We start from the raw sequence: 22,203 nt of genomic DNA, 5'->3' as shown, positions 1-22,203 counted from the left end.
ACAGCCTCTTCAGAAGGCCACCCATTGTGACTATATAGGCATGTAGATTGGATTTGTGGTTTAGAAAATGGACTCAAATCCGTACACTCATTCCAAGCTTCGCTGATGCACACTTGTCATTGCCAACGACCTAAGGTTAGTTAATTATTAAGGCTTTGAGTATCACACTCCTTTTAGCCTACAGTAATCCTTCCAATAAAAAACAACAATATAATCCAAAGCCTATGCAAAAATGAGTTAACCTGTTTGGACATCTCTTGTATTGTTAATAGGCTACCATTCAGGGTTTTGGTCAATTCGAATTGATGGCAGTCATTCAGGCAATTGGAAGTAAACTGAAATTCCAATTCAATTATTGAAATTGTCTTATTTATTTTCAATGGCTTCTTAATAAACTGGAAAGTAGAAGCTATTCATTTTCCAACGTTTTTAAATTGTTATATTATAAATTCAAATGACTTATTGAATTGACTGCCTTCAATTCGAATTGACCACATTAGGCTACACTGTTTCATGTTTGCAAATTCAACAAGTGTTATACTAATACCTGTTGCATTCACAAATAAACCCATATGTTAGTCTCATGCATAACAATGTGATATCAATATGTATTGCATGAATAACCAATAAAAGTGGTCAAGGACCACACATAGGCTATTGCTCATACTGACGCTTTATTGTGATGATCACACACCTGCCCAAAAACTAGGGGTCAGGGCGCACCAGCCTTAACTTCCCATTAGTCACCTGCTCCGGGGCTCACTGAGAGAGAGCGTTCTCCCGGGCTGGACCGTCCACTTCTCCCTCCACAGGGTTATTACTCTCTTCATGGTGATTAGATTCGGCTGAATACCGCCCATTGTTCGGCGGAGTTTCCCACGTTCGAGCATTCGCCTGACAGTCGCGTGGCTCAAGTCAAACACAGAGCCCCCGCCATGAATCCCTTACGCCAAGGGCCAGCGCGCGGGTGTGACATCTGTCTGCGTGGTCACTCTGACATCTGCTCTCCCTGACTCAGTGAGTTAGAAAAAGTTGACAATATGTGTTTAGGTTACAGTTTTAAAACGCTTCCTCTATCTGGCTTAGGCTAACAAAAGTTGTACATAAAAAAGAAGTATATTGATTAATAATAAGCCATTATCAATATCCGAAAGGATATTGAAGTAATTTGTCCTTGTCGATATTAGACAACCCAAAGAGCATCGGAATTCATGTGGAATTCGGAAACTACCCCACCCATATCCCCCAAAACCATTAGGTGAAGGGATTTCATTTTATTTCAACGAAATTCAGAACATAAAACAACACTTGCAATCGATGTATTGAATTTTAATCAATTAATTCGAATGAAACCTGACCACCTGTTGAAAATTCGTTGAGTAGTCTAGACCTACTGAATTGCTAAACCAGTGCAGAGTTGAACATAGTTTGAAATAAGCTTCTTTAACTTTGAGTGTAATTGCCAATAGGTTTTCCAGTTGGCAATAGGTTTTCCAGTCATGAGCATACACTTGCCATTGCGCGAACATAATTTAGGCTATATCTCAGTAAAAACATATAGGCTACATTCAATTTAAAATATTAACACTTTTCGTTATACTGTAGGCTTGTGGCTTAAATTCTCAGAGCAATTAGTTTAGTCCTACTCTTCACTCAGGTTTGAATCACCAGTTTTTCAGCATCAACACTTCCCTGAGCACTTGCTAGTATCGACAACGATCCAGACTGAGAACAATGACCACAGGGCCACTAGGCGTTGTGGGTATATTTTCCGTGTGAAACTTCAGGGGATAGGTTTCGCCTTCTCTCGGGTAGGCCTAATGCTTTCCCAGTTCATTGGCATGAATGGCCGAGGGGGTCCCTGGTGTAACCACGGTAATTACACACTCTTGTTCGGCCCTGGGAATGACAATCCTGAGGGGACCCGTGCGCTTTGCTTCACGAGAGAGAGAGATAGAGGGGGGAGCGGAGGGGGGGTGCATGGTTTCAGGCTGGACATCTGTCGCTTGTGTTTTTTTTTGCAGAGCTGGTACCTCGGCTATTGAAAAGAGGCAATGACCTGTCATCCCTGACTGATGGGAGCGACACCGTGTGTGGGAAAATACCTCAGCCAAAGAGCTCGAGCATTCACATGCTAATTCTTCCCTATAAATAAGAGGGGTGCGCCGCGCGGAGGGCCTTACAGACAGATCCTAGACTCAGCCGGGAGAGGAGAGCTATACTCTATATACAGCTATACCGAGCGTAAAGGAGAGATGACAACCAGCGCCATGGCGCACAACGTGGGGAGACACTCGAGTGCCAAGGAGGAGAGAAAGGTATTGCCTTTGTCCCCGTCGATAGATAAACTTAAACATGTGTCTTTCTTCGGAGATGCTCACGCTTAGTGATTATCTGGTCCAGTTTGTGTCTGTATCTGGTCGCCATTAACCCATCGCTTTCCATCTCTAGTTGCGCAAGCCGCTCATTGAGAGGAAAAGACGGGAGAGGATTAATAACTGCTTGGATCAGCTGAAAGAAACGGTCGTCGGGGCGTTCAGTCTTGACGTGAGTAGGCATATATACACACTGTATTTTAATTGTTATAAATGCTCAATTATATGGAGTGTGAAAAACGCAATGTAAGTTATTTCTTGACACTAACTTTCCATTTTCCCCAACAGCAATCGAAACTTGAAAAGGCGGACATTCTAGAGATGACAGTGAAACACCTACAGAATGTTCAGACACATAAATTCAGTGGTAAGTGTCCAATAAAGTGACTTGACGGAAGAAACATACAAGTGAGTTTTCAAAGTTGTGCCTGCATGCAATACTCTATGTAAGCAGTTGGGGGCCTAGTCGGCACGTTAGAAAGTAGTTACGGAGACTGGTGGGAGTATTTTCATCAGTGATTGAATAACAGTCCTATGTTGCCTAATAAGAATAATACTTTTTGAGTATTAGTACTCATAGTTGTATGATTTAATTGGGGTTTTCTACATATTTTCTCTTGGTTTCAACATAAAACAATTGATTAGTCAAGTGTTTCTTAATCCTGGTCATGGGGACCCAAAGGGGAGCACATTTTAGTTTTTTCCCCAGCACTACACACATGATTCCACTAATCAACTCATCATTTAAACATTTGATTAGTGGAATCAAGTGTGTAGTGTTAAGTCAAAAACAAAAATGTGCTCCCCTTTCAGGATTAAGAAATGCATTATGCATTATACAAATGTATTTTGGTGAATAGGCCAGTCTGGGTGCAATACATCCTGCCACCAACAGATTGTGCTATGACCCATGTTTGAGCCAGTGTCTCCTCCCCTCCACAGCAGACCCCACCTTAGGCCTGGAAGCACAGCAGAAGTACAGCACAGGCTACATCCAGTGCATGCACGAGGTCCACAACATGCTGCTCAGCTGCGAGTGGATGGACAAAACATTGGGCTCCCGCCTGCTCAACCACCTGCTCAAATCCCTGCCCCGCTCCAGTGAAGAGCACCCCTCTCAGGCCAACCCCAACCTCAGGCCTGACACCCCCCCACCCAGCCAGGGGCCAGGAGCCCCGACTACACCCCTCAGAGGGGACCCCAGGTCTGGGAGGCAGGGCCAGATGGAGGGGCCACTGTGCCATGTGGTGGGGCCCCAGGACAAGCCCCTGCTCGGGAGCCCCCACTTGGGCATGCTGGAGATGTGGAGGCCCTGGTAAACTATACCGGCCCTCTGGGTGTGTGCTGGATCCCTATGTTAGACCCTCCTCTGTTATGTATCTTATAGATATGCTACTCAGAAGACATTGTGTTGGATTGTGGGGCGGTTGTGTTCCTGATCTCGGTGTGGTATATTAACAGACCTTTCAGTACTTCCTCTCCGAAGTCTACTTTCCGTAGCCTGCATTGTAGAAGGCTCTTATTAATCTTTTCTTGTATTTATTGTATTAACATCTTTATTTATTGAATAATAAGAAAACATTTAGCTTCATAGCTCTAGTCACAAATAGCTTTTGTACTGCTCCCTTTGTTGTATATTATTAACCAATATTAATAAAAATGTGTATGGAATTTCCGTAGATGTTATCAATTTTCTTTGTACACACCTGTGCTTGCGCACACACACAAAAACACAGACACTTTCTCTCTCTCTCTTATATAGAAATATGTTTTGATCCTATCAACATGATGAGATAAACCCATGTTAAAAGATATGAATGATGCTGAGGCCTACAGCTACTACAATATTATTGTGCATTTATAAACAATTAAAAACGGTCATTTTATTTCATATTATACTCTTGCTTGCAATGTGAATGAATATAAGCAAATGGTTTCAGTAATATTAAAGAAATTACCTAGTCCAGTAGGACAGAACTGCCAAAATAAAGGAAACACTTGAGTAAATGAGGGATACAAAGTATATTGAAAGCAGGTGCTTCCACACAGGTGTGGTTCCTGAGTTAATTACGCAATTAACATCCCTTCATGCTTAGGGTCGTGTATAAAAATGTCCAGTTGCCTATTATTTTGGCTACCATGGTTAGAAGAGATCTCAGTGACTTTGAAGAAGGGGTCCCAAAGGAGCATAGCAGGTTTAAGGTGTGTGTGTCAGTCACCAGAGCTCAACCCAATTGAACACTTATGGGAGATTCTGGACCAGCACCCTAGACAGTGTTTTCCACCACCATCAACAAAACACAAAATTACAGAATTTATCATTGAATAATGGTGTTGCATCCCTCCAATACAGTTCCAAACACTTTTATAATCTATGTCAAGTCACATTGAATCTGTTCTGGCGGCTCGTGTTGGCCCAACGCCCTTATAAGACACCATGTTGGTGTTTCCTTTATTTTTGCAGTTACCTGTATGTGACGAGGAAATTAGGTCGGTGGTTTCTAGCCTGTGTTTACACTTGCAGCCCAATTTTGAACTTTTTTCCACTAATTGCTCTTCTGAACAATCACGTCAGATCTTTTTCAGAGGTGATCTGATTGGTCAGAAGACCAATTAGTGAAAAAGATCAGAATTGGGCTGTGGTTAGATGACAGGCGATATGACCTTGGTTGATCGCTGGCAATATTTGTGTACACCCGACTGGACTTGAAGTAGAAGGAAACACGTTTATAATTATTTTCAAGTACAGTATAGGCAAACCATTATTTGTTTACAATTAAAAACATGTTTTTATAAATGTAACCTTTATTTAACTAGACAAGTCAGTTAAGAACAAATTCTTATTTATATTGACGGAATACCCCGACCAAACCTGGACGAAGCGGTGCCAATTATGCACCGCCCTATGGGACTCCCAATCACGGCCGGATGTGATGTAGCCTGGATTCGAACCAGGTACTGCAGTGACGCCTCTTGCCTTAGACCGATGCGCCACTCGTTCAATTGTGAATTTATCCACAGGCATTTTTTTTTTATTATTATTGAATTCGAAAATTGAAAACGTTGCTGTAGTAAATGGTCCCTCTCCTCCTGACTATAAACCCATAATAATTGGCCACAGAGCTAATGAAGCCGCCGGGTGGTGGCAGAGAAGGGAGGGAAGAGAGAAGATGGAGAGGGGCGCCCGGTCCCTCTGCGGGTTCTCGAACAAAAGCGGGCCGAGACAGCTGCTCTCTCCCCAGTCCAGACCATTAAGAGGAGATCTGGAGCGGAGCGTGGGGTGGCGAGGTGCCAAACCCCTCCACTTCAAAGCCTTTGGACACGGCCTTCATTTAGGTTGTAGAAATTTTACTGATGTCTAATTGCTGTAGCGAAAATCTTGTGCATAAAACTCACTCGTAATGGTATCATGTTGTTTACCTGGAGAATTTAGTGACATGACACATTTTGGTGCTGGTTTAGATAGACACAAATGCGCTATTGTGTATTGGTAATTTGCATGACAATGCGCTATATACATACACAATACATGCAACGAGACCAGAAGGTTGAACACTTCTATCAGACGTAAACAAATAGACAATTGTGCATAAAAGAATAGTGCACACACCCACAACGAAATTGGGCTAATGGATATAAGTCCATTTCTAGACATAACATAGGCAGTTTTTACATAGGCAGCCCAATTCTCATCTTTTTACACTCGTACGTCTTTTGGCCAACCAGATCAGCTTTTTTGCCAATAATAGTGCAAAAGATCAGAATTCGGCTGCCTCTGTAAATGCAACTATAATAACCCAAATGTTCTTGAACATAAGCCTGTAGTTATTTTGTTAACTGTAAGGGATGCGCAAATACAAACGCATGACTTCTAAAGATAAACATTTAAAACTAGGGTGTATTTAGTCGTTTTTTTGTACTTATTTCTTCTGTGCGTTTTAAGGGAATGCGGCATCTGAGAGTGCAGTTGCACCCAAACCAGAAGTCACCAAAGAAGTGAGAGAACAAATGAGGGGCAGGCTAACACCTGTCGCTTTCTTTGGGGAAGGGCCTTTAATTCCCAGTCTGATTCAGTTTAGGCCAAGGGGCCTCCGCCAGCAGCTGCCAACTGAAGGCATCGCGTTACATCGGAGAACCCGCACTGGGGAAATCTTCAGAGCCTTGCACAGGGACATACGAAAAATTGTACTGGGTAGGGCAAGAAAATAAAGAGAGAAAAATGACCGAGTCTTGAGATAATCAGCAGATTGTCAGGATGTGTAATGAAAAATATATTACAAAAACTCCACGTCCAAAGCTATGTGCCACTAAAATGTCATTATTTATTTTTTTGACACATCTGCGTAATATCTCTGTGTTATGCCATAAATAGTCCTATTGGCCTACCTGGTGAAATACATTGGACACATTGGAGCTTTGATGACCCACTGAATGGGTATATAATTTGTGATAGCAGCCTACACCCCATCCTATTTCCTTTCACAGAATGCAGCCTATACTGTGCAGTTATGGAGGACACAAACAGATGACAAGATGGAAGATGCCAATAGCTGTCTAATAAACATGTTATACGTTACATACTTTGTTATTACCATGCAATGCACATGTAGGCTACTTTTTTCTCCACAGTAGCCTAAGTGAATAGCCTACGGTTGATCAACAACAACAAAAAACACTGTCGCCGGATACGCAACCCAAAAGATGACTTGTGACCACTACTGATTCTCACCGCGCAGAAAGGGCTGGCCGAAGACAAAGGAGAGGGCTCTGATTGGCTCTCGCGGTGTGTGCTCTGTTGTTCCATGGCTAGTGCAGACAAACCACACATTCATATGCAAATGAGTCCTTATAAATACCTACAACAGCTCTATAGTGCCAGCAGTACGTCTCGCGAAGATTGTACAATAATCACAGGGCGTCTCGCCTGTCGTGTATAGATTTTCTCTGACCGGTTCCGTTTGCCAGCTGCTCTCTTTCACGGATCGGGAAAATAGCAGTGGAATACAAACTGGGATCTCAGACTGACTGCACGGCTCGGGATCAAAACCAACATGGCCCCGGCTCTGCACATCAAGAACGGATTTGGCATGGATGAGGATGACTACTACGGGATTAATAAAGGGGATAGAAAGGTAAGGGGCATCTGTGGTTGTTGTGTCGCTGATCCCATTCTTCCCGTGTAGCCTACCCTAGTAATACAGTTATTACATTGGTACAACGTACTAACTGGCCTATGTGTCCTTGTTACAGGCGAGAAAACCTTTGGTGGAGAAGAAGAGGCGTGCTCGTATCAATGAGAGTTTGCAGGAGCTCCGGACCTTGCTAGCTGACACCGACGTGAGTTTGGCGCACCTACCCCGCAATAGACTCACCTGGCGCGGCTGCGCTTATTGGCTTGAGCGTAGCCTCTGCAATAATACCTACCGGTCATACTACAATAGAAGCGAATTAAATCTAATATTTTTCACTTCGTCTCCCCTCGGTTTCAGTCAAAGGTGGAGAATGCAGAGGTTCTGGAGATGACGGTGAAAAAAGTGGAGCACATTCTCAAGGATCGTCCCCAAGGTAAGCAGTGAGCAATGGTACAGACTATTGACACTTTCCTCCACTCATCGAAGTGCATTTAGGCCCATATCAGGTGCGGCTTAACATTTAACGCCCACTGTGGGAGTGCAATTGAATCTAACTAGGCCTAATTTAATTTCTTCCTCAGAGACTGACATCATGAACCGGGAGGCCAGCGAGAGATTTGCAGCAGGCTACATCCAGTGCATGCATGAGGTCCATATGTTTGTGTCCAACTGTCCCGGGATAGACGCGACGGTGGCGGCCGAGCTACTGAACCACCTGCTGGAGTGTATGCCCTTGAACGAGGACCACTTCCAGGACATGGTTATGGATATAATATCGGACACTTCCAGCAACAACGGCAGCACTTGGCCAGCCGGCGAGGCAGTGAGCGTGGCCCTAGCCTCACCCGGATGCAGAAGTATAGCCAGCGGCTCTTCCTCGGCCCCCTCCCCCGCCGCCTCCAACACCTCCAGTGAGGACCTGTGCTCTGACCTGTACGAGACAGACAGCGAGCACAACCAGCGCGCTACCGACGCACTGGAGAACCAAGAAGCCCAGAACATCCCCACTATCACCTACTCCAAATCCATGTGGAGGCCCTGGTAGTGGCCCGTACTGGTCAACTGTCTGCCTTTGGGATTTAATAGAATAGTTTGGAGTCTACCTGACCCCAGGCTGTGATATCGTCTGTTACCTGGAAAGCGCATGTCGCCGGAAATTCACTTCCTGCTATTGCGCAATTGAGAACTGCTCATATTTGTTTTTGTAAATATCTCATTATGTATAGAGGATTTGCATTATAAAAAGCTCTTTTAGAGACCGAAATACTTCGGCAATGCCTTAAATAGGCTATAAATCTTTTTTCCAGTGAATAAAAAAGGCCCTTGGGCGTGTAGCCTATAGTTTATTCGCCATTTAACCTTGAAGAGAAACGCTTATATTTCACCCCAACCACTTGACGCTGTAACAATGTGTAGAATGTTTTGTCCTAAAAACTGTCAATGTGATTAATAAAATAATTTAATGACTATCTTCATGTATAAATTGTGCTTGTTTTTGTTTACACCATCTTACAGAACGACTCAAAGTAAACCAGTTAAAAGGCATTTCAGGCTAGAATGACTTGACCTCTGTTAGCATAACATTTTAAACGATTGGCAGAGTACCTAATATCACATGGCAATTGAATCGCCCAATTGACAAACATTAAAGCAATTAAGAGGAACTGCAGCCTGAAACAAACTAACAACACTTACAGGCCTCTTGCTAGTCAGGTTATTATCCAATTGCTAAAAACGCATTGAAACAAAATGATAAGCCTATGAAAAGAGGCCAGTGCCACACTCCCATAATCAAAATCCTGTGTTTGAGGCATTTTATTCATTGATTCTTTTTTAAAAGCACCTGGAAACAGTCCATAAATAATGCAGAAGTCAATCTTGAAAGATACATTTGTGATATAAATTACAGGCCTAACATGCAATAAAACATGATCGAGCGATTCCATTATCATCTCATTTCAGTCGAATAAATCATAAGGTCTGTGTCGCGTCCAGTTCAGCCACGTTCAATATCTAAATCTCTCCCCCACAGGCGTCCTCTCCTAGAGTACAAAGACGCGCTTCGCGTCCTGTGCGCACATGAAAGGTTCCGCTAGTGCAGTGGAAAGCAACGCCAATACCTGGCTAAAGTCGCACCTCTGATGTCCCTGCCACACCAAGTGTCACTGGTAACACGTCAGGTACAATGGTTTCCATATTCCACAGAGCAACGTTAGATCCTGTCCACGGTCGGTCGTATAAAACGGCACCACCACTACAGTTACTTGACATCATTTTAAAAAGGCACATTGCTGTACGATTCTAATCACCATAAACACAAATCTTGACTTGAAATAACGTGTGCCTAAAGTACCCTACAAAGTGCTGCGCGCTTCCATTTCCAATGTCTACTATTGAATATTAACGCTAAACCATAATACTTGCTCGCAGCTTTCCAAAGCCATTAGCCTACTTGGCTCTTTGACCGTGAAACCGCAATTGGGTTACCTGCATAGAGACTACCGATACGAACATGACAGGCCTGCCTATAGGCTAGATAAACTAGGCTATCATGCATAGCTCAACGTGGAATATGAACACAAGTTCAACATCCTTTGCTCATCGATTTGCTTAGACAGACACGTTTCAATCACAAGTACAATAAACCGACTGTGCACTAATGAGAAGACACAAGCACTGGAAAAACCACTGATGGGTGGCTTTGTGATTTTGCAACAACGGGCACTTTTGGCATTTCTTAAATAAAATAAATACGTTTACTGAAAAATACATTCATTACGGATGTTAATTTTTTGTCAAATTCACATTAATAGATTTACAGACTGTTGTCAGCTTTTGATGAAGGAATGGCTGACAAGTCGGATTAGCGTTGAGCAGCCGCAGGGGGCTTGAAGATGTTCACACCTGTGCCACGACTTTGACGAGGTGTGAACAGCGGGCATGGAAGCAGAGGAGGCGACACTGATCAAAGCTTTGGACCGGCAGGCTACCATTTGGCAGAATGGCGACAAAGTCGGGGAGTTGACAGATACTGCCACAGACACAGTAGCCTATATATTTGGTTCGTCTTTGCACCTGTCAAAGGACATTTCTAAAGAAATGTGGGCCGAAAGAATGACAAAACAAATAACTTAGGCTATAACAAAACTATTATATAGATAGTTTATTATAAGACCAATTCATAGACTTTTGTAATGATGACATCTGTATCATGAGCCATTTCCCCCATTAGTTTCCCAAAGCCCGTTGTTGCTTGGTAAACCCATAGTCCCAAATGTGCATAAAGCAGTCTGCTGCATCAACAGGGACCCCCGGGCCTGTTTCCCATCATTTTCCTAATGGCGCACAATCACCATTCATCTAAAATGACATGTCGACGACATTACAAAATTCGTTTTAGCATCCGTGAATGACAAGGGCAAAATAACAATTGCACAGCATCCAAACGCATCAGCTGAGGATTCGTGACGGTGAATTTGAATTCCGGGGTTAAAGGTTGGTTAGTGGCCGGTGTCAGTTGGCATGAGGATTTCAAACGTGAATGAGAGCATATGGCTTTGATACGGATCCCCTGGGACTCCCATTCCATCCTTAGATGCGTCTCTCCTATCAACTGTCTGACTCTGAAGAACAATCACTGATCTAACAGAACGCCTCAGCCTAGCCCTTCATCCGCTCTGACAGTTTGTGGCTTTCCCTGATCTGCACAACACTCATAAACAGATAATCCTCCCATTGACTACACTGATTTGAGTCAGAGAAGCCAATCGGTCGATATTCGAAATTGCCAGCTGCTTTTGAACAATAGTCACACAATCTCACCATCTGAGTTTTGTTCTTCTTCATCAGGTTCCAGCCTTAAAATGTTATTATAGCCCACATTCAAGTAAAATATAGGGTGAAAACCCCATGGAGCACCATCACAACAAAACAAACCCTTACCTGTCCAGATAAATTAACACTAGGGGGAAAGCGCCTACAAAAAAGCTATGAACTGTGTTAAAATATCAGGTTCTCAAAGTAGCAGTGAGACAAATATACACTGAGTGTCCAAAACATTAAGAACAACTGCTCCTTCCATGACATAGACTGACCAGGTGAATCAAGATGAAAGCTATGATCCCTTATTGATGTTACCTATTAAATCCACTTCAAATCAGTGTAGATAGAAGAGACAGGTTAAAGAATGATTTTTAAGCCTTGAGTGTGTGTGTGCCATTCAGAGGGTGAATGGGAAAGACAAAATATTTAAGTACCTTTAAAGGGGTATGGTAGTTTTAATGTTTATTTATTTTACCTTTATTTAACTACGCAAATCAGTTAAGAACAATTTTTTTATTTACAATGACGGCCTACCCCGGCCAAACCCTAACCAGGACAACGCTGGGCCAATTGTGCACCGCTCTATGGGACTCCCGATCATGGCCGGTTGGCAGGCAAACTGATTTTGCCAGGCACAAAAAAAAACCCATTTCAATCTATTTTAGAATAAGGCTATAACGTAACAAAATGTGGAAAAAGTCAAGGGGCCTGAATAATTCCTGAATGCACTGTATGTGTCTGAATTTCCCTGTTTTGTTCAAGTCTGACGGCCAGGGGCGGACTGGGACGACAAATCGTCCCTGGCCTTTTCTAACACGCAGACCATTTTTTCCTGTGAGTCCCCCTCCTCTTCCTCCATATCAGGAAAGTCCTCCTCGATAGGGGCTGAGGCCGAGTCTTCACAGTACAAACATTCCTGATAACATTATTTTTTTTTAATTTCACCTTTATTTAACCAGGTAGGCAAGTTGAGAACAAGTTCTCATTTACAACTGCGACCTGGCCAAGATAAAGCAAAGCAGTTCGACACACAACAATACAGAGTTACACATGGAGCAAAACAAACATACAGTCAATAATACAGTAGAAAAATAAGTCTTTATACAATGTGAGCAAATGAGGTGAGATAAGGGAGGTAAAGGCAAAAAAAGGCCATGGTGGCAAAGTAAATACAATATAGCAAGTAAAACACTGGAATGGTAGATTTGGTAGATTTGCCGTGGAAGAAAGTGGAAGTAGAAATAGAAATAATGGGGTGCAAAGGAGCTAAATAAATAAATACAGTAGGGGAAGAGGTAGTTGTTTGGGCTAAATTATAGATGGGCTATGTACAGGTGCAGTAATCTGTGAGCTGCTCTGACAGCTGGTGCTTAAAGCTAGTGAGGCAGATAAGCATTTCCAGTTTCAGAGATTTTTGTAGTTCATTCCAGTCATTGGCAGCAGAGAACTGGAAGGAGAGGCGGCCAAAGGAGGAATTGGCTTTGGGGGTGACCAGAGAGATATACCTGCTGGAGCGCATGCTACAGGTGGGTGCTGCTATGGTGACCAGCGAGCTGAGATAAGGCGGGACTTTACCTAGCAGGGTCTTGTAGATGACCTGGAGCCAGTGGGTTTGGCGATGAGTATGAAGCGAGGGCCAGCCAACGAGAGCATACAGGTTGCAGTGATGGGTAGTATATGGGGCTTTGGTGACAAAACGGATGGCACTGTGATAGACTGCATCCAATTTATTCAGTAGGGTATTGGAGGCTATTTTGTAAATGATATCGCCGAAGTTGAGGATCGGTAGGATGGTCAGTTTTACAAGGGAATGTTTGGCAGCATGAGTGAAGGATGCTTTGTTGCGAAATAGGAAGCCAGTTTTAGATTTAACTTTGGATTGGAGATGTTTGATGTGAGTCTGGAAGGAGAGTTTACAGTCTAACCAGACCCCTAGGTATTTGTAGTTGTCCACATATTCTTAGTCAGAACCGTCCAGAGTAGTGATGCTGGACGGGCGGGCAGGTGCAGGCAGCGATTGGTTGAAGAGCATGCATTTAGTTTTACTTGTATTTAAGAGCAGTTGAATGCCACGGTAGGAGAGTTGTATGGCATTGAAGCTCGTCTGGAGGGTTATTAACACAGTGTCCAAAAGTCCAGAAGTATACAGAATGGTGTCGTCTGCGTAGAGGTGGATCAGAAACTCACCAGCAGCAAGAGCGACATCATTGATGTATACAGAGAAGAAAGTTGGCCCAAGAATTGAACCCTGTGGCACCCCATAGAGACTGCCAGAGGTCTGGACAACAGGCCCTCCAATTTGACACACTGAACTCTATCAGAGAAGTAGTTGGTGAACCAGGCGAGGCAATCATTTGAGAAACCAAGGCTATTCAGTCTGCTGATGAGGATGTGGTGATTGACCTGGCCAAGGCTTTCGACTCTGTCAATTAATACGGCTGCACAGTATTGTTTCTTATCGATGGCAGTTAAGATATCGTTTAGGACCTTGAGCGTGGCTAAGGTGCACCCATGACCAGCTCTGAAACCAGATTGCATAGCGGAGAAGGTGCGGTGGGATTCGAAATGGTTGGTAATCTGTTTGTTGACTTGGCTTTCGAAGACCATAGAAAGGCAGGGTAGGATAGATATAGGTCTGTAGCAGTTTAGGTCAAGAGTGTGTCCCCCCTTTGAAGAGGGGGATGACCACAGCTGCTTTCCAATCTTTGGGAATCTCAGACGACACGAAAGAGAGGTTGAACAGGCTAGTAATAGGGGTTGCAACAATTTCGGCAGATAATTTTAGAAAGAAAGGGTCCAGATTGTCTAGCCCGGCTGATTTGTAGGGGTCCAGATTTTGCAGCTCTTTCAGAACATCAGTTGACTGGATTTGGGAGAAGGAGAAAATGGGGAAGGCTTGGGCGAGTTGCTGTGGGGGGTGCAGTGCTGTTGACCGGGGTAGGGGTACAATACAAGGATACGTATAGGTTAGTACAGTATTGACCCACATGACGACATAGGCAGATCTGTGTGTGTGTGTGTGTGTGTGTACGTGTGTTTGAGTGGGAGGTAAACTTGTTTGTGTGTGAGATGTGTGTGTGAAGCCAGATGTTTGATGTACCTTGACGTTGATGGCCTTGGGCAGAACCCCCATCCTCACCCAGGGCTGTTCCTTCACTAGCTCCCTCCGCTGGACAGAGGAGAAATGTGGCTGGCTCTTCTGCATCAGTCTCAGTCTCTGCTGGTCCTCCCTCAACACCTTCTGGATGTCCCTGTTCACACACAGAGATAGCTCTGTTAGAAATGATTAACAACTGTGCTTCTCATCTACTTAGCTTCTCTTCATTGTGTTACCAACATGGGTTTTTGAATTAGCTAATAGCCAATTACATATTATTATTATTTTTTTATCATTTAGCAGATACTCTTATCCAGAGCGACCTACAGGAGCAAGTAGGGTTAAGTGCCTTGCTCAAGGGCACATCGACAGAGTATTGTTGGCTCATGGATTTTCAGGAAACTCTAACATGCACTAGTATAGGTCAGTAGAAATAATTGTCTGTATAGTTTGGAGTTATTCTGTTAGTATGGCTTGATAAGAACTGAGGTCTGAGGTCTATATTGGTAAGTGGCCAATATACCATGGCTAAGGGCTGTTTCCAGGCATGCCGTGTGGCTGCCCTTAGCCGTGGTATATTGGCCATATACCACACCCCCTCGGGCCTTATTGCTTAAATCTATAACACATCCTCTCCTCTTCTACAATAGGTGTCTCACCTGCTTTAGGTCTTCCTCAGGCTGAGCTGCCAGACTCTTCTCTGCTGCTATACTGCTCCCTGGAGCTCCACTAGGTGGTGCCATGCTGTCCTCTAGCTGCAGCAGGTTGAGCTGCAGGGGAGAGCTGCAGTGACACTCAAACAGTGGGGGAGACGCAGCCGGCTCCCGGCCAGTGGAGGAAGGGATGGAGCAGCGGGACACTGCCCCCTCTCTGGTCTCCATGGCCGGGGCTTTGGCCGAAGGGGAAGGCTTCAGTGGGGTAGGAATCCTGGGGGACAAACTAAGCCTGCACTGGGAAGGAGGGCTGGCACGGGAAGGCCTGTTGGGTTGTGTAGGTCATCTGTCCTGGGAAAGGCAGCTGGGTAGAGTAGGCGGTTTGGAAGGGCTGCTGGGTAGTGTAGGCCATCTGAGGGGCTTGGCAGGCCTGCTGGGGGTTAAAGGTCACCTGAGGGGGAATTCCAGGGGATGGGTGCTGGGAGGTGTAGGCAGGTTAGGGCTGGCAGGAGGGCTGCTCAGGAAAGAAGGAAGGTGCTGCGGCTATTTGACCATCTGTCCCATTTTACTAATTTGTCCTATTTGTCCCATCTGAGGGAATAGGTAGTTGGGCACAACTAAAGCCACCAGGGGGTGACAATAGGGGCAGGGTATGGCGTAGCAGTGGGTGGAGCCTGGCTGCTCTGGCCCTCCCCAAAGTCAGTGGAGACAGTGGGGTCAGGGCGAGTGATCTGGGCAGGGGCGGTAAGGGCAGCAGGGTAGCCTGACAGGGGTAGCCTGGCACCATGGCAGGGTAGGGCACAGAGAAGGCCTGGGACTGGGAGGCTTCAAAAATGGGGACCAAGCTGTCCGTTTCAGGCCCTGCGGGGGATGGAGGGGTTTACAGTGGAGTCAGGACACTTCACGCGGGGCTTCTTGGATTTCTAATTTCGACTGCCCTTCTTGGTTGCAGCGGGGGAGGCCCCAGCGCCTGGTCGCGCTCTGTTTAGCAACGTCTCCGGTACCTGCGGCTTCTGAGGAGAGAAGACACACAACACAGTCAGTCAAGAATATCTATGAGATGGATCTTATCGTCTAGCTCAGATGTTCCCAAAGCCACATTTCCACAATGCTGTGTTTATGTAACTATGCATTTTGCTTACCCTGAGTGTTGGTCAGACCTCTCGGTCTGTGCAGGTACGTGGAGCAGTCTTTCTGGAAGGTTCTGGCATTGCGGAGTTCCTTACAGCGGGTAAGAAAGGCTTGCTCCTCCTTGTATGTGCGCTGACAACACCTGCTTGGTCAGCCTCAGCCTCTTATAGGTCCTTTCCTGGGTGGGTGGGGGATACCACAGTGACTGGCAACGCTGGAGGGGCGGGATTCTCAGAAATCTCTGGAGAGGTCAATCACAGGAAACAGCCAATTAGAATGAAACATAACACAGTGTGTGTGTATGCTCACTAGATTCTGTCTGGCGTTTCTTGTCTCCTACATGGACGATGGTGCTGCTATAGCTACAATGACTGGTGATTGACACCACGCTCTCAGCCTTGCTGGGCAGAGCCAGGGGCCCTCCCACCACCGGGGCGGCGCCAGAGGAAAGCGTCATAGGGGCCTTCATAGACAGGCCTGGATCTGAAGGACAAGAGGGTGAAGAAGACACTGCTATTAGTCATGCTCACACATCAAGCTTTAGAGTGATTGTTTCTATGGGACGTTTAGCAGTGCGATGGAGATATTGTATATACCTTGTGAGACCTGCAGACAATGTCCAGACAGCTGATCTGCTGGTAGGAGTAGACAGTCTGGTTGTTATAGGTGACCTCCACACTGGCAGCAGCAGTAGCAGTAACGTCCTTGACCAGCAGAGGGGGCACCGCTGAATCCTTCAGAAACATCACAGGGCTCTTCAGCTGCCAAGCTCCAGCTGGAGACACACATCTGTTAGCAAACACACACTCTCACAGACATGTGCATATACACACGCACGCATTTACAAGCTCAAAACCGTCAATATTTTCCAACACACACAACTTAATGTCTGTGGTTTTCCTGGATTCAGGTTTGGAGGGAGAGTAGACCTGCTGGTCCTGACTCTTCAACATGTGGACCCCTTTACAGATCTCCTGGAATGTTTTCTGTAAGACACACACACACACAGATAGAGAGATGGTGTGAGTGGGGAAGAGCAGAGAAAATGATGAGACATTGATTTAGAATACTGAAGACAACCAGGGAAGAAATGCAGAGAATGCCATCAACTCACCAGCTTGGACTTGCTTGGTTCCGCAACCATAATTCTGTTCTCAAGGGCGTTCCCGTTGGTCTCACTAGGCCCCCCCATACTCAGCAGCTGCTCATGGGAACCATTGCTGCCATGGCTACCGTAACCACCGGAGCCCATGTTATGGACCGGTTGTAGGAGGAAAAGTGTTGTTATAGAAACACAGACAATAGTGCCATGTGAGAAAGAATGCGAATTGTAAAGTGTGTGTCTGTGTGCTGACCTGCAGCAGCAGTCTGTGGAACCGCTCAGTTATCTCCTGGATGTCAGAGTCCATTAACTTCCCCTCTGTGATGATAGGAACTGCAAACACGTCTTCATTTACCGGACCTCTGAAACATCATAGACACAATGTCAAATTACATTTCACAAACACTGATGCATAACTGACACTCCAGTGATGTCTCACTGGCCTGATATATTTTTCATCTGTCACTACCGATAATTTGTGTGTGTGTGTGTGTGTGACTCATATGCAGACTTTGTGCCTGCCGATGTCAAAGGAGACCTTGCGGCTCCAGGGGTTGACGAAGCTGGACCACCTGGTATCTATGGTGACATACTCACCATTCCGCGCACAGAACCGGTTTGAGTGGTCAAAAATCTGTTCGACAGATAGACAGTGTAGGAGTGTGTAATTGGATGCTTTCTGCCCCTGTATGTTTTTGGCTACATAACAGGGTTGGGTCAATTTCTTTTCAACTCTTATTTAAATTCCAAGAGAACTGGCCTCCCGAGTGGCGCAGCAGTCTAAGGCACTGAGAGAAACTCCCCAGATACAGGTGTGCCAAGCTTGTATTGTCATACCCAAGAAGACTCAAGGCTGCTAAAGGCGCTTCAACAAAGTACTGAGTAGGACTCCCGAGTGGCACAGCGGTATAAGGCACTGCATCGCAGTGCTAGAGGCGTCACTACAGATGCGGGTTTGATCCCAGGCTGTGTCGCAGCCAGACGTGAACAGGAAACACATGAGGCTGTACGCAATTGGCCCAGCGTTGTCCGGGTTAGGGGAGGGTTTGGCAGGCTGGGATGTCCTTGTCCCATTGCGCTCTAGCGACTCCTGTTGCAGGCTGGGCACGTGCACGCTGACACGGTCGCCAGGTGTACTGAGTTTCCTCCGACATTTGTGCCACTGGCTTCCGGTGTTAAGCGAGTAGTGTGTCAAGAAGCAGTGTGGCTTGGCAGGGTCGTGTTTCGGAGGACGCATGGCTCTCGACCTTTGCCTCTCCCGAGTCTGTAAGGGAGTTGCAGCGATGGGACAAGACTGTAACTTCCAATTGGAGATCACAAAATTGGGGATAAAAAGGGATAAAAAGTACCAACAAAAATACCCCCATTCACACATTGAGTCTAAACTTACATTTAGTTATATAGGGTCTGTTTTGAAAGTAATACTAAATCAACAAATCAGATCGGTCTGAATCAAAGAGAGTGTCACTCTTGCGGTGGATGGCCAGCATGATTGGCCGGTCACTGGGGTGCAGGTGCAGCAGAACACGGGTTCCAAACAGGTCCTGGGGGAGGTACCCCAATAATGGAACAGCCCTGAGTGACACACCAGAGGTTATGGTTACATGATCACAAACAACATCCCTACACATTATTACAGACAGGGACACTAGAAGTAAAAAATGCACATCAGCCTTGCACTCAAACAGATGAGGTGTTGTGTATGATTGTTTATGACCTCACTTCTCGTCCATGTCCTGGAACACATAGCTGTGTGTGTGTTGTGGTGAAGATGTGCTTGTCAGAAGGGATCCTGGGGGCTGGGGAGGAAAACAGAAATTATGTAAAAAAGAAAGGCTGTGTAGAGAGTGTGTATGTTAGGGTGTGAATGGGCATTAGGATGGAATGTATGTGTATTCTAATATGTGTATGAGACTCACTGCAATACGACAGTGCTGAGAGAGACACAGAGATCACAGAGAGGGTCTGTATGTGTCTTACCATCATAGCCGGAGTGTACCCTCTCAGCCAGTAGCAGGCAGCAGGACTGTTCCTCAGCCAGAACAATAAATCACACATACATACAGTGCCTTCTGAAAGTATTCAAACCCCTTGACTTTTTCCACATTTTGAGAAGTGAGTCACTGCAGCAGAACAACTAGATGGCGGGTGTGTATCTCTTACCAGCAGTACTTACTGACAGAACAGATTTATTTCACCAGAAATCCTCTCCATTTAAAGCACACCCCAATATTACTGTACAATGTATTCTATTTATCGTAGATCTGGGAGCATCTAACCATAGGAACATTTATGGAAAGATATGATTAAGCAATGCATATCCATGCAATATGTTAAATAAAATCAGTGGTTAAATTACAGTGGAAAGAAAAAGTATGTGAACCCTTTGGAATTACCTGGATTTCAGCATAAATTGATCATAAAATTTGATCTGATCTTCATCTAAGTCACAACAATAGACAAACATAGTCTGCTTAAACTAATAACACACAAATTATTGTATTTTGCTTGTCTATATTGAATACGTAATTTAAACATTCACAGTGTAGGTTGGAAAAAGTATGTGAACCCCTAGGCTAATGACTTCTCCAAAAGCTAATTGGAGTCAGGAGTCAGCTAACCTGGAGTCCAATCAATGAGACAAAATTGGAGATGTTGGTTAGAGCTGCCTTGCCCTATAAAAAACACTCACAAAATTTGATTTTGCTATTCACTAGAAGCATTGCCTGATGTGAACCATGCCTCAAACAAAAGATCTCAGAAGACCTAAGATGAAGAATTGTTGACTTGCATAAAGCTGGAAAGGGTTACAAAAGTATCTCTAAAAGCCTTGATGTTCATCAGTCCATGGTAAGACAAATTGTCTATAAATGAAGAAAGTTCAACACTGTTGCTACTCTCCCTAGGAGTGGCCGTCTGCAAAGATGACTGCAGGAGCACTGTGCAGAATGCTCAATGAGGTTAAGAAGAATCCTAGAGTGTCCGCTAAAGACTTACAGAAATAACTGGAACATGCTAACATCTCTGACGAGTCTAGGATACGTAAAACACTAAACAAGAATGGTGTTCATGGGAGGACACTACGGAAAAAGCCACTGCTGTCCAAAAAAAACATTGCTGCATGTCTGAAGTTTGCAAAAGTGCACCTGGATGTTCCACAGCGCCACTGGAAAAATATTCTGTGGACAGATGAAACTAAAGTTGAGTTGTTTGGAAGGAACACAAAACACTATGTGTGGAGAAAAAAAAGACACAGCACATCAACATCAAAACCTCATCCCAACTGTAAAGTATGGTGGAGGGAGCATCATGGTTTGGGGCTGCTCTGCCTCAGGGCCTGGACAGCTTGCCATCATCGACAGAAAAATGAATTCAAGTTTATCAAGACATTTTGCAGGAGAATGTAAGGCTATCTGTCCGCCAATTGGAGCTCATCAGAAGTTGGGTGATGCAACAGGACAACGACCCAAAACACAGAAGTAAATCAACAACAGAATGGCTTCAACAGAAGAAAATACGCCTTCTGGAGTGGCCCGGTCAGAGTCCTGACCTCAACCCGATTGAGATGCTGTGGCATGACCTCGAGAGCAGTTCACACCAGACATCCCAAGAATATTGCTGAACTGAAACAGTTTTGTAAAGAGGAATGATCCAAAATTCCTCCTGACTGTTGTGCAGGTCTGATCCACAACTACAGAAAACGTTTGGTTGAGGTTATTGCTGCCAAAGGAGGGTCAACCAGTTATTAAATCCAAGGGTTCATGTGGTTTTTCCACCCTGCACTGTGAATGTTTACATGGTGTGTTCAATAAAGACATGAAAACAATTGTTTGTGTTATTAGTTTAAGCAGACTGTGATTGTCTATTGTTGTGACCTAGATGAAGATCAGATCAAATTTTATGACAAATTTATGCAGAAATCCAGGTATTTCCAAAGGGTTCACATACTTTCTTGCCACTGTATACACCCAACAAAAATATAAATGCATCATGCAACAATTTCATAGATTTTACTGAGTTACAGTTCATATAAGGAAATCAGTGAAATAAACTAATTAGGCCATAATCTATGGATTTCACGACTGGGAATACAGATATGTATATGTTGGTCATAAATACCTTAGAAAGGAATGCTTGGATCAGAAAACCAGTCAGTATCTGGTGTGACCACATTTGCCTCATGCAGCGTGACGCATCTCCTTCGCATAGAGTTGATCAGGCTGTTGATTGTGGAATGTTCTCCCACTCCTCTCCAATGGCTTTCTGAAGTTGCTGGATATTTACGGGACCTGAAACAAGCTGTTGTACATATCAATCCAGAGCATTACAAGCAGCTCAATGGGTGACATGTCTGGTGTGTATGCAGGCCATGGAAGAACTGGAACATTTTCATCTCCCAAAAATTGTATACAGATCCTTGCTGAAACATGAGGTGATGTCGGCGGATAAAAGGCACGACAATGGACCTCAGGATCTTGTCATGGTATCTCCGTGCATTCAAATTGCCATTGTGCAATTGTTTTTGTTGTCCGTAGTTTATGCCTGCCCATACCATAACCCCACCATGACGCACTGTTCACAATGTTGACATCAGCACCGCTACTTGTTGTACGTATCAAATCAAACTATTTGTCACATGCGCCGAATACAACAAGTGTAGACCTTACCGTGATATGCTTACTTACAAGCCCTTTACCAACAGCGCAGTTCAAGAAGAGTTAAGAAAATATTTACCAAGTAAAAAGTAACACAATAAAATAACAAGTCAGTGTTCGGGGTTACAGGTTAGTTGAGGTAATTTGTACATGTAGTGTGGCGTACAGCAGGTCAGCCACCAGGGGGAGACTCGTCAAGGCCTGGTGACATACGGAGTATACATCATGAGGCGATG

General features: G+C 44.7%; 2 protein-coding genes and 1 pseudogene across 2 annotated transcripts; 2 read left to right on the top strand and 1 right to left on the bottom strand.

Annotated features, from left to right (window-relative positions):
- The first annotated feature begins 2,041 nt into the window (after positions 1 to 2,041).
- Positions 2,042 to 4,046, top strand: LOC115163982 (transcription factor HES-1-like). The gene is made up of 4 exons (XM_029716151.1): positions 2,042 to 2,318; positions 2,452 to 2,547; positions 2,664 to 2,742; positions 3,318 to 4,046. Exons 1-4 carry the CDS (start codon positions 2,256 to 2,258, stop codon positions 3,692 to 3,694), a joined length of 615 nt encoding a protein of 204 aa, XP_029572011.1. The 5' UTR covers positions 2,042 to 2,255; the 3' UTR covers positions 3,695 to 4,046.
- A 3,143-nt stretch (positions 4,047 to 7,189) lies between these two features.
- LOC115163652 (transcription cofactor HES-6-like) lies at positions 7,190 to 8,982 on the top strand. Its single transcript, XM_029715701.1, has 4 exons — positions 7,190 to 7,507; positions 7,626 to 7,712; positions 7,865 to 7,940; positions 8,089 to 8,982. The coding sequence occupies exons 1-4, from the start codon at positions 7,427 to 7,429 to the stop codon at positions 8,550 to 8,552; spliced, it is 708 nt and encodes a 235-aa protein (XP_029571561.1). The 5' UTR covers positions 7,190 to 7,426; the 3' UTR covers positions 8,553 to 8,982.
- Positions 8,983 to 15,365: 6,383 nt separating this feature from the next.
- On the bottom strand, positions 15,366 to 19,356 carry LOC115163885 (period circadian protein homolog 2-like; annotated as a pseudogene).
- Positions 19,357 to 22,203: the final 2,847 nt, after the last annotated feature.

This window comes from Salmo trutta, chromosome 26 (genome assembly GCF_901001165.1).
Source record: "Salmo trutta chromosome 26, fSalTru1.1, whole genome shotgun sequence".
In the NCBI taxonomy this organism is placed as follows: Eukaryota; Metazoa; Chordata; class Actinopteri; order Salmoniformes; family Salmonidae; genus Salmo; species Salmo trutta.
Note: the sequence above shows the minus strand (reverse complement) of the source record. Positions and strands in the feature narration are given on the sequence as shown.

Bases quoted from the DNA above. Each gene is read 5' to 3' on its own strand.
- LOC115163982 (XM_029716151.1), top strand. From the start codon at position 2,256: ATGACAACCAGCGCCATGGCGCACAACGTGGGGAGACACTCGAGTGCC. The intron at 2,319-2,451 runs GTATTGCCTTTG...TTCCATCTCTAG, and splicing joins GTGCCAAGGAGGAGAGAAAG to TTGCGCAAGCCGCTCATTGA. The intron at 2,743-3,317 runs GTAAGTGTCCAA...TCCCCTCCACAG, and splicing joins TCAGACACATAAATTCAGTG to CAGACCCCACCTTAGGCCTG.
- LOC115163652 (XM_029715701.1), top strand. From the start codon at position 7,427: ATGGCCCCGGCTCTGCACATCAAGAACGGATTTGGCATGGATGAGGAT. The intron at 7,713-7,864 runs GTGAGTTTGGCG...CCTCGGTTTCAG, and splicing joins CCTTGCTAGCTGACACCGAC to TCAAAGGTGGAGAATGCAGA. The intron at 7,941-8,088 runs GTAAGCAGTGAG...TTTCTTCCTCAG, and splicing joins TCTCAAGGATCGTCCCCAAG to AGACTGACATCATGAACCGG.